Source organism: Mesoplodon bidens (assembly GCF_964165515.1).
Source record: "Mesoplodon bidens genome assembly, chromosome: 8".
NCBI classification, from domain to species: domain Eukaryota; kingdom Metazoa; phylum Chordata; class Mammalia; order Artiodactyla; family Ziphiidae; genus Mesoplodon; species Mesoplodon bidens.
This window is the reverse complement of record NC_138165.1, coordinates 52,567,242-52,579,854: the sequence shown is the minus strand read 5'-3', so window position 1 is coordinate 52,579,854 and position 12,613 is coordinate 52,567,242. Positions and strand designations below refer to the sequence as shown.

At 36.9% G+C, this 12,613-nt stretch overlaps 1 protein-coding gene across 11 annotated transcripts in view; it reads right to left on the bottom strand.

Annotated features, from left to right (window-relative positions):
* GTDC1 (glycosyltransferase like domain containing 1) overlaps positions 1-12,613 on the bottom strand; it is a 390,290-nt gene that overhangs the window by 200,092 nt on the left and 177,585 nt on the right. For 10 of the 11 annotated variants that reach the window (XM_081242639.1, XM_081242640.1, XM_081242638.1 and 7 more), the window contains 2 exons: positions 10,482-10,649; positions 5,360-5,533 (listed from right to left, as the gene is read on the bottom strand). In XM_081242639.1, coding sequence (XP_081098765.1) covers positions 5,360-5,533; positions 10,482-10,649 — 342 coding nt within the window. The remainder of the gene's footprint in view (positions 1-5,359; positions 5,534-10,481; positions 10,650-12,613) is intronic. The other variant, XM_081242643.1, reaches the window with a different exon arrangement.

Below are 12,613 nucleotides of genomic sequence, written 5' to 3'. Positions count from 1 at the left end.
GTGGGAAGACAGCCATCTATGAATCAGAAGGCAGGCCTTCACCAGACATCAAATCTGCCAGAGCCTTGATCTTAGACTTCCCAGCCTCCAGAACTGTGAGAAATAAATTTCTGTTGTTTATTAGCCCCCCACCAATCTATGGTATTTTCTTATAGCAGACTAAAAGGACTAAGACATGGTATTAATATTATAAAATCTGTTTTGTTGACTACCGATCATCTATCTGGCAGGCTTGGATGCCTTCAGTGCTGAAGGAGCCAATATATATACACCCTAGCAGCAAACGGAGATATGGTACATGAAAAGGCTCCAGTCAGAAAAATCCAAAAAAGGTGTCTTACTGAAATGTTCCCTGGTCACCTAAGCTTACAGACATTGCAACTGCATGAAAAAGGGTTAGATGTTTATTATCTTCCTTTAGGTGAACATGGTTCATGTACATCCTAGAGTAAGGCATGACATTTAGCTCCATTTGCTGTCATTTATAATTTCTGCCAAAAGTGGGTTATGAATTTCCCTATATTCTTAAAGAGAATTTACTAGCTACCATTTAATCTTTCTTAATAAATCACAGCTATACAATCATGGAGGAATGTCTGCAGGGGTTCATCCATGTGCAGAGTTGCCTGTACTGCCCTAGAATGGCTCCAGGCTGCCATGCTTTTTCACTTCTCATTTATTTTTTTAAACAGTTTATCTCTCTCCTCCCTTGTTGTCAAGCTGTCAGTCAGCTGTCACTTTTCATTGCTGTCAGTGAGCCTGCCTTTATCGCACCCCCAATTTGATGCTGCTAATCTGCTGTCAGCTGAAAAATCAGATAATCAAGACCTCTGAAACTGCATTCACAATAAGTGGTGAGCTGAGCACCAGATGGAGATTTTGAGATAGGAGTTCCAGTTTCTGCTCTGTCTATATCTAGCTGTGTGATTACCAGAAGACACTTAACTTCTCTGGGTCTTGGTGCCTTCATCTTTAAAATATGGAGCAGAGCCTCTGTGTGTGTGTGTGTGTGTGTCTGTGAGTGTGTGTCTGTGAGTGTGAGAGAGGGAGAGGGAGAGAGAGGGAGAGGGAGAGGGGGAGAGAGAGAGGGAGAGAGAGAGAGCGAAAGAGAAAGAGAAAGAAAAAGAGATCTCACCTAGACTTGAAGGCTGTTTCTCTCCCTACCAGAAAAAAACATATGAAACTTTTTTGTGAGTTAACAGGATGCAGGGTGGGGCACCACTGACCCTTTAATTGTTGAATTCAAGGATAATTTTAGTCATCACTTTATTTAACCTCATGCCTCTGAATTCACTACCAATCATCTCCTTAACACTCTCTTCCCTTTATTCCATAGGATAATTCTCTCATTGATGACCTCCTGACTCTTTTATCTTTTCTTCTCATTTCAATCCTGGGCTCTTCCTCCACTAACCCCTTATGGGTCAAGAGTGGGAAAGGCCAGTCCAAAGCTAAAGATCAGGGTCATAATGAGAAACTGGCAATATGCCTGAGAAGCAGCACCTGTGTCCTGGAAGCCAACTTGAAGACTGTGTCACGGTGTGCCCAATGCTGCTGATGTGTGATGTAAGATGAGGACTGAGAACTGACCACAGGATTTAGAGGCATGGAAGTCATCAGGGACCTGGACAAAAACAGTCTCAGTGGAGTAGCTTTAAGAAAGAACAATAGGAATGAAATTGGAAACAAGTGTAAACAACTCTTTCAAGAGGTTTTGCTACTAGGAGAAATAAAGAAATGAGGTAGTAGCAGAGAAAGAAGTGGAATCAAGAGAGAATATTTTTAAGATGTAAAACAAATAGCATTTTTTTGTATGCTAATAGGAACCATCCAGAAAAGAGGCAAACGGATGGCACAGATCAGAGAAAAAAAATTGCTAGAAAAATAATTTTTAGGTATACAAGAAGGATGGGCTCCAGCAAAGAAGTGGAAACAGGGCCTTAGTCAGAAGTAAGGTCAATCCATCAATAGTTACAGGTGTGAAGATAAAAAATATGCACCCAGAAGCACATAATTGGGTAGATGTAATGGTGGCAGCATATAGAAATTCTCTTCTGATTGCTTCTATTTTTTTCAGTCATGATCTGAGAAGGAAGACAGAAGATTTGGTATTAAAAGCTTACAAAGAAAGGAAAATGCATGATTAGTTATTTAGAACAGGGGAATTATGGTACACTCGCCATGCAGCGCAACAGGTCCATGTGGATTTAGGGGTCATGAATTTAGAGTAGGCTAATAAGTACGGCTGGAGGTTTTCCTCCTAATCAAATATTAAAGAAAAGGTGCAAAAGATTTGAGAGTACACACAAGAAAGGAAGTATGATGACAGAATGTGGAAGTTAAACTGGAGAAAGAAGGAGGAAAATTAGGATAAGAGAAGAATGAACATAAGGAGCTGGCTCCTTACCATCATTGGATGCTAGGTTCTGGTGAAGCCAAAAGGCTGCTTGAGTCAGGATGATAAAAGGAATATATAAAGGAACCTCTTTATTTATATTAGGCTGTTCCTTTGGCAGAGTACTTCTTTACTTTCACGTGTTAAAAGAGGGCAAAGGGGAAGACAGTCCTTTATATTCAGGAGGTAATAAATGTGCTAGGTTATAAAACAATGGGGATGAAGGAGTTAATAAGATGAATTAAACTTTATTAAGGTTCTGTTATGTGCCAGGCACTCGGCTGGGCATTTGGCACACATTATTTCATTTAATAGCTACATCATGCCTATGAGGGGATAAGGTAAATATAATCATAACCATTAAAGAACCTAAGCTCAGGGTCATTACACTTGCACAGGTCACAGAGCTAGTAAGTGGTGGTCAAGACTCAAATATGTGCATGACTAACTACAGTATTTAAGAGCTTTCCTACTTCAAAATGTTTTAGTACATATAATGAAATATTTTCAAGTGAATATTCTTTCTTGCTACTATTTTTCTGGTCTTTTGAGAATGAGGCAGTGGAGGGATGAGGAAGGTAATAGGTACAGCAGGTACTACAAGCCCAATACTGAATTTCTGTATGACAGACATGCTCTGAGTTTTAACAGTTATCAACTTTATAAATCCTCAAATATTTTGCTGAAATATGGCTTTTCCCCTTCCCTGATTAATATACCTTATATTATATATTATTAGAGCACATTATATTAATAATTTAAGTATATGTTGTGTTTTGTTTTTAAATTAAATTTGAGAGAAAGATAGAAGCGTTCAAAATTTTTTTTATTTTTAATCACCTTGGTTATTTTGCCTTTGGAATTACTAAATATTTTTCAACATCTCAACAAAATAATACTCTTTTAAGACTGCAGGCATTAGAATGATTGTCATTCATGCAAATAATCACTTACTTACACTATATGAGTTTGGGTTGGATAAAGCAAATTACCATTTGAAAATAATTCAAATAACACTCTGGGCTAAGACCTTGCTTATGAATGTTATCTTGGCCACAATATTTTTTAACCTTCTTCCATTTAGCTAGATTTAGTCATGGTAATACAGTCCAAATTAATAAACTATTCAATTGCCACAGGTGTATTAAACATAGGATGTTGTAGGACTATATCAGATGCAAGTGAATTTTAAAACATACTATTTATTTGGAATTCTATAGCAGTAATAATTAAGATGTGCTATAACTACCTATTCACTTAAAGATGTGCATTTTGATGATATATTATTATGTGAAAAACTTAAAGCACGTCAAAAAATAAGGTTCAAAATATGATCTAAAGCAGCGGTCCCCAACTTTTTGGCACTAGGGACCGGTTTCATGGAAGACAATTTTTCCATGAACTGGGGGATGGTTCAGGCGGTACTGCGAGCAATGGGGAGCGAGGGGGAGCGGCACATGAAGCTTCGCCCGCTTGCCCACCACTCACCTCCTGCTGTGCAGCTCGGTTCCTAACAGGCCCAGGGGTTGGGGACCCCTGATCTAAAGTATAAGCTGTGTTCTAGCTAATCACAGATCTAAAGTATAACAATCATATTTTTCAGAAGTTGACATTCTCTCATCACACATATGAAAATTATATATTACAAATACATATTATACACATATTTACATATATATGAAAATCAATTGTGATCTTAGTTTCACTTAGCTTTATAGTTTTCAAAACTGTAAATAAATGATTAAATATTTTTGACAAATGACCTATACTGACAGGAAGATTAGATAGTTAACAGAAAATTTAATCAGAAGTCATAGAGTCTAAATTTTAATACAGTCTCTGACAGTAATCAGCAGTGTGAGCACAAGCCAGTCTGCTTCTCCGGCCTTCTGTTTTCTGAACTCCATAAAGTAAGGATCAGGCAAGTTGTTCTAACTTAAATTTTATGACTCACTAGCTTGATTTGGTATTAGGCAGATTTTTCTTCAATGCAATATTAACTAGTAAGACACTTAAATCAGTATTAGGGGTGTGGAAGAGTGGGTGTCCCCACAGCAAAATCTGGGTGAACTCAGTAAGTCCAGAACATAGAGATTAATGCTGACCTCCTGCATAGCACATGTGGATATTAAATTGTCTCCTGCCTTCATTTCAAGGATGGGGAAGAAACAGCTGTCCCTGAACTCTTTTTAAGGACACAGTCAGTTACAAAACAGCAGCATCCCCAGCTAGTATGAGTCCCACTGAAGTAAACTTTCTATTCACAAGGGGAAAATATTCCTGGTGGTAGTAAAAACAATTTTCCTAGGTTTAATCAAAAGTGAAAAGGAATTCTAGAATGTTCCCTTTGAGCCACATCATCCATTGCTAATTCAGGGTGGGCCCAGCGATAAGGGTAATAAAAAATATCCTTAGTGACTGAGAAAAAGAAATGGCAATTAAGTGCATTTGCAACCCAATATAGAAGACCTAACTCTTTACTAAGATAATATAAATAATAAAAAACGGGAGAAGGGGAAAAAAAAACAGAAAAAACAGCATGGGAAATGAAAGTAATCTAAGCAGTAAAATTTAACACTGATTTACTTAGAAGTTACTATTATACATATAAACCAATGGGCATAAGCTGAATACAAAGGTTGATACCTATGCTTGACAATGACTTCTGTAGCAAAACAACAAATAAAACAGTAAGTGTTAAAAGCCAAAGCACCTTGCTTTGGCAAACAAATAAATAAGAGAAAAGAAAGGAAGAACTCAGTATCAGAATTAACCATTCAGTGACAGGTTGGACACATGATTATTTAAAATCTTTGTAAATCACAGCATGGCGAAATAGAACTTGATTCTCTAACTAATCATGCTTATGCTGAAAAGTCAAAATTGGCAAGAACATCGCCGATTTTTACGCATTTGGGGAATAATTTATGACACAATATTGAAAATGGAGTTAAACATACTGACCTGCTCACATCAGGAAACCTGATGGGAAAGTAAATAACTTGGCACTTGGGTCTGATGATGCTTTCCAGATCTTTGGGTCTGTGATCAGGAATCAGCTTCATGAATTTTCCAATAGAAGTAAGAAATGACTCCATATTAAAAACCGAGTTGAATACCACCACATCAGCCACCAGGCTGCAAAGGGAAAGGATAAATGCATATGGTGAGCCCACACTTGTTCAGTTACTTTTATAAGCCTAAGACTTCTTTATTAATCAGAGTTTATACTGCACCCTGGGTTTGCAAAGAACTCTGCATTTCCTACCAGTATTTATCAAAATGACTCTAATAGACAAGTTAGTTTCATTAGCATTATATCAAGGGAAGGTAGATTATTGGCATCAGAGAGGAAAGGCAGGAGAGGACTTAAGTGATTTAATAGGATCCTATGACGCTTCAAACCAAAGTATTGGGTTGGCCAAAAAAGTCCGTTTGGTGTTTTCCGTAAGATGGCTCCAGTAGCACTTTAGTTGTCTTCAACTTAATAATTTTGTTAGATTGCATTGTGACAGCTGTCATATCAGCGTGCCTTTAAAAAAAAAATCAAAATTGGTGAATTTCTGTGTAGCCATTTTAATATTGAAGATGGGAGAAAAAAAGCAACATTTTCGGCATATTATGCTTTATTATTTCAAGAAAGGTAAAAACTCAACTGAAACGCAAAAAAAAAAAAAAAAAAAGGTTTGTGTGGTGTATGGAGAAGGTGCTGTGACTGACTGAACATGTCAAAAGTGGTTTGCAAAATTTCGTGCTGCAGATTTCTCGCTGGACGATGCTCCATGGTCCAGTAGACCAGTTGAAGCTGATAGTGATCAAATCGAGACATTAATTAAGAACAATCAATATTACACCATGCAGGAGATAGCTGACATAATCAAAATATCCAAATCAAGCGTTGAAAGTCATTTGCGCCAGCTTGGTTACGTGAATCGGTTTGGTGTTTAGGTTCCATGTAAGTTAAGCGGAAAAAGACCTTGACCGTATTTCTGCGTGCGACTCTCTACTTAAACGTAATGAAAACGTTCCGTTTTTAAAACAAATTGTGATGGGCGATGAGAAGTAGATACTGTACAATAATGTGGAACAGAAGAGATGGTGGGGCAAGGGAAATGAACCACCAACAACCACATCAAAAGCCAGTCTTCATCCAGAGAAGGTGATGTTGTGTATTGGTGGGATTGGAAGGCAGTTCTCTATTGTGAGCTTTTTCTGGAAAACCAAACGATTAATTCCAACAAGTACTGCTCCTAATTAGACCAACTGAAAGCAGCACTCGATGAAAAGCGTCCAGAATTAGTCAACAGAAAACGCATAATCTTCCATCAGGATAACGCAAGACCGCGTTTCTTTGATGACCAGGCAAAAACTGTTACAGCTTGACTGGGATCAAGCTGATTCATCTGCCGAATTCACCAGACATTGCACCTTCAGATTTCCATTTATTTCGGTCTTTACAAAATTCTCTTAATGGAAAAAAATTCAATTCCCTGGAAGACTCTAAAAGGCACCTGCAACAGTTCTATGCTCAAAAAGATAAAAAGCTTTGGGAAGACGGAATTATGAAGCTGCCTGAAAGACGGCAGAAGGTAGTGGAACAAAACAGTGAATATGTTGTTCAATAAAGTTCTTGGTGAAAATGAAAAATATGCCTTTCATTTTTACTTTAAAAACCGAAGGAACCTTTTGGCCAATCCAATGAATGTATTTTTCCGCAACGCCAGGAATTTTCAATATTATCACCAAGTACAGGAGGACCTTTTTCTTTGTGGCCCTATTACCCATGTTGGGTCTCTATGTCAGTGATGTACTTCGTTTTACACCACAGTACTGAGAACAGAACACTTGCCATACTTTTCACTGCCTTCAAGGAGATTAATCCAGATAAAGCTATTTCATACTAAGAGCATACCTTCATAACATGTGGTTAAAGTCTATTTCTCATTTTAACCCTTGCTTCAAGAAACTGTTAGGTTTTTTAAAGTTCTGAGACTACACAGGAAGGATTATATAGAAACTCTACAAATAACTTATTTTTTTATTATATTAGATTTGGAGTAGTCAGAGAAATAGAAGAAATTGGTGAAAATGGATCCAGAAATCCATACCACTAGGTCCTACTGATTACATAATGTATTAAAAAGGACCACAACACCACGGACCTTCAGAATTAAATGAAAAAAATACAATATTGGCTGTTGCTTTTGATGCAAAGGCTGTGATCCTCTCCTTAGTATTTTTTTATTAAAAATAATCTAAAATACATAGTTAGAAGGAAATGTAAAAACAAAGTTTATGTGTCATTAATATGTTAGTAGTTTCCAAATTTGCCTACAACATTTTCTTGGAAACCAGTGAACACAAATGATAACTATGGGTGAGCTGGATAAACAGGAATATGTACTATGTTCCCTTTATGAGTCAAAAAAACATTTTAATAAATCATTGTTTTGTTTTTTAAAATAACCCTCTTTGCTTTAAGCCATGATTCAGTGTCTCAGTGTCACTGGATCTCAATAAAATGCATATAAATGCTTTGATAAGAAGGTATACAAGATCAAATAGAAAAAGCAGTTAGTTTTATTTCACCCTGTAAAGAACATCAAGGAAACTGAAAAGAAGACATGCAAGCCCACAAGACTGTAAAACACAAATGAATAAACAGAGCTTATAGAGCAGGAATACCACAGCAAGTCCTCAGTTTAATTCACATTTACTGAGACAGTCAAAGTTTCTATTATCAATACATAGTGGAATGAAAAACTAACAAAAGGAATGTTGACCTGCCACCCCTATCTGCCCCTCACTCCTGCAAAATTGTTTTCCCATACAAGTATTTTTTTTTTTTTAGTTGCAACCTAGTGCAAACTTGGGATTAGCAGTGATTACAACATGGATAATACAAGAGTGTCACAGAAGTGCTGACACAATACCAAGCAATAAGAAAGCCAATATAATAATATACCAAAAGTTGAAGGATGTTTTACAGCTAGTCTGTTTTCACCATATATCACATATCGTAATAGTGACCCACAGGTCATAATACATAGTTATGGCATGTGTTCATCAGTCAGAGGGTTAGTGAAACCTCTATTTAAGGTGAGTGCTTATGTCAGTCATCTCTGAAGTCCTTAACTGTCACACAGTCAAGAAAGAAACCTGACAGTGCCAACAAAAGCAGAAGTCAGCAAGAAAACTAAAGAAACATTTTAGGAAGCTGGAGTCATACTTTTCAAACTGAATCTGAACAGGACTGCTTTCTGACACTCTTATTTTTCCTCTGGACGACTGCAAGCCAGTTTTTTTCTCATTAAGAGTCCCACCAATGATCAAGCCCACTTCTTTCTCTCCAAGCTCGTCTATCAGTTTACGTTCTTGAGAAGAGCAATGCTGAAAAATTATATATAAGCTTTTATAGTCTCATTCCCTTTGAGCAAAACAATCTTTTCTGAAACAGAGAGATGAGGGGTAGTGAGCTAAAAATTTTTTTAGCTATCTGCCCTCAAACGGCATTCAACCCAACTACTTATATTCTTAAAAACAAAGTTTATGCCAAATAAAAGTTCCAAGATAGTTTACAGAAATATTCTTTTTCATGCATTTCCTCTCTGATATGAGTGGGTGTAACTTCCATTAACTTTAAAGCCACCCATAAAGGGAAAAATAGACTTAATTTTTTTCCCCAGTTATTTCTCACGGGTAATAAACACACACTATCTGAGGAAAAGAATGATGCTAACTCAAGAAACCAAAAGAATATTACAAATGTTTTCCAAATTGATAAAGCACAAAATGATTTTATTTTTGTTTTTAAAACATATTTTCCTCCTCTGTTTCAATATACAATAAAGAATTTTAATTTTATTATGAAATTTTAAAAGTTGCTTTTTTTTATGAGACATTTGATGTGAAGCAGCTCCACTCTATTTTGATAGCACTGCTACTTCATTTGAAGCAGCTTGTAAAAATGATTGCAGGAAAACATTTACAAAATGCTCAAAACACAGAAGTATTACCATCTAGCTGTTTTTCTATGTCAGTGAAACTATGGAATATACTTGCAAAAGAGCTGGGAGTCTGTTTAAACACATCATCAATCCCAGTTGCTAATAACTATTAAAAAAGGTGAGTAGGGGCTTCCCTGGTGGCGCAGTGGTTGAGAGTCCACCTGCCGATGCAGGGGACGTGGGTTCGTGCCCTGGTCCGGGAGGATCCCACATGCCGCGAAGCGGCTGGGCCGTGAGCCATGGCCGCTGAGCCTGCACGTCCGGAGCCTGTGCTCCGCAACAGGAGAGGCCACAACAGTGAGAGGCCTGCGTACCGCAAAAAAAAAAAAAAAAAGGTGAGTAAACTGAACCCAATCACTGCCAAACTGACTCCCTTTGAGTGTTGCAGTTATGTGGATGGGATCCAATAGCAAAGCTGTTTCAGAGTTGTTATTAACTTCTTTCATTAACTAAGCTTCAGGGGATACACCTTGTTGAAGTAACAGTAGAGAAGGACCATCACCTTTGAAATGTCATGGTATTTTAAGGCTATGCAGTTTCAGAAGACTCAAGAGGGGAAAAAAACCCTCCTAAAAATTCATTTTCCATAGTTTTCTCTTACAAACAATAAGAAAAAAAAGGACAAAAACCCCTTGCTCCATTATGCTTTAATTTTTGTTTATTCCTCTGTAAATTTCTATTTTAATTTCAGCTGGATACATGGAAAGTAGCTGGTAAATAAAAGTTGACTGTCTTTTTCTAAAAGTATGTCTCACACAGTAGATGATGGAATCAGGGGCTGAGGAAGGTCCCTGTCACCCCTTTGATTCTATTTTGAATGTTGTAGAAAATACAGTTGGATAATTAGTTCAACATTTAGATTGTTACACACATGTATTTTATAAAAGGATTAGCTGTTCTCTTATATGTACATATTGCAGAGGCACAAGTAATTCCTACCATGGAAGGTATGTTTAAACATTTGCTCCTAATTTAAGGTATTTTTAAAATAAGTGTACAGGAGGTCTCCAGATTTAAAAGCTAACTATAAGGAAAAAAGATGGCAAGTGACTAAATATAATGATACAATCTATACCTACCATGAGAGAATTTGGTTGTATCCATATTGGAAATCCCTCTCCTGACATTTCTTGACAGGATATACCAATTGGTTCTCATGGAAGTACAGAATCTTTTTCAATTTCCCAAGGTCAGGCCGAAGGGCAGCCAGTTCAGTCAGGTTAAGCACTGAGCTTGCGAAGAGAATCCTAGGAAACAAGGAAATTAGGGTTACCACCCTGAGCATACTTGAAGTGGGCATCCTGTACCTTCTCTCTTCTTTCTTCACTCTACCCCAAGGAAAACATATCCCCCATAGGGACACATCAAGAGTTAAGCCTTAATACCATGTAGCAGCATTCTAAGTTTTGATCTCTTAAAAAGCAGCTGCTAAGAACTATAAAAGCCCTGAATCTCATCGGTCTTCTCAGCTCAGTTACTGAGAGATGCAAAAAAAAAAAAAAAAAAAAAAAGCTGGATGGATTTTATTGAAAAAAGCCTAGAAAAGCTCCATCTGAAGGACAAATGGAACAAAGATAAGGCTGACTGGGGAATACTTTGCTTGCCAGTTTCATTACACTTTACTTCTTTATGCAACCAACTACTGAAATTCAATATATGAGCAGGAATGGCACGTGTTTGTGTTATGACATAAACCCTTTTGATTTATGCAATAGACTTATCTAGTGAGGGCTTTTTCTCTTGGCATGTTTTCTTATGCCCCCCTTTTAAATATTCTGCAATATTTGTGGGGTTTTTTCTTTTATATTTTCTTCTCGATTACTGGACTGCTAATGGCACCGTATGTACACTCTGTAATATCCCTTATATAAAACATAAATTTTAAAAATGAAGAAAGCCTGGTTCCTTGTCTTTGGGGGAAAAAAAGGAAATTGAAAGTCTACCTATCCATGGTTATAAATGAAATAGTGTCTATTTACTCACTCATTCCACAAACATTTATCATAAATGCCTACTAGGTACCAGGGTCAAGCCAGGAAGAACAGAAAAGATGAACAAGACAGCCTGCAGAATGTATGCTGCCAATAACAGTGGCATGAACAAAGTACTAGAGGAGCAAACAGACAACTGTCTGGGACAACCCGGAAATATTTCACTAATGAGGCGGCTAACACATGTGGACACAAAAGAGGGACAAATTACAGTCCCTGAGCAGCTGAGGACATTTAGATGGCACAATTTTGATGGAATGCCACCTTTATAACATAATATAGCATCATTTGACCCTTACAGCTTTAATTCCCATTCTAAAAAATGAGGTCCAAGAAGGTTAAGGGTTTTTCCTAGAATCACACTGGTAGTAAGTGGCAAAGCAGAGATTCCCAGTCTTCTAAGCCTGAAGTACTATTCATTACACCACAGATATGAATTCGTTGTGGACCACTTACATTGCAAACGCTTTTTAGTGTACTTAATAAATACAAAATAGCATCCTTGTTATTACCATGATTACAACTACTATAAATTCTCCCTTGCTGACAAGCCAAATGGCTAACTTCAGGTGTTTATATGATTGCAGCACTAGCCTTTCACATAAGAAGGAGGATTACATAATAAGTGCATACATCATAAAGAGGAATTCAAGTGTCTTCTTCATGGGCTAAAAAAGGCACATAAGACCAAAAAGCAGCCACCTCTCTAAACTCACATTGCTGTATTAATGTTATGGTTTATTGCTTTAAAGTAAAAAAATCTTATCAAGGAGATGCATTTTTAAAAATTGTCTATTTGTACTCAACTAAAGCAAATAGAAAATTCATGTTCAGAAAATGTCCTCTATTTTTTCCAAAAATATTCCCACCACCACCACTAAGTAAAAGCTTTTCTAAAATTTAGATTGAAAATTCTGAAATATGAAGATATCTGCTTATCTACAAATCTGATCTTTAGTAGAGAGAACAATAAAATTTAATCTCAGTCAATCTATATTTTCCTTAGAAGAAAACGGATGGCAACTTGTGGATCAAGTTGAGTAATACACCCGGCTCCATTCCCACTCCCCAGTCCCAACATACAAACTACTGCAAACAATGACTCATTGTTAATCATTAAGACCTGAGCAAACCCAATGTTTTTCACACACAAGGAAGAAAAACTCATTAACTGCAGTTTCCATCTATTTATTAATTATAAAAAATCATACCCTTATAAT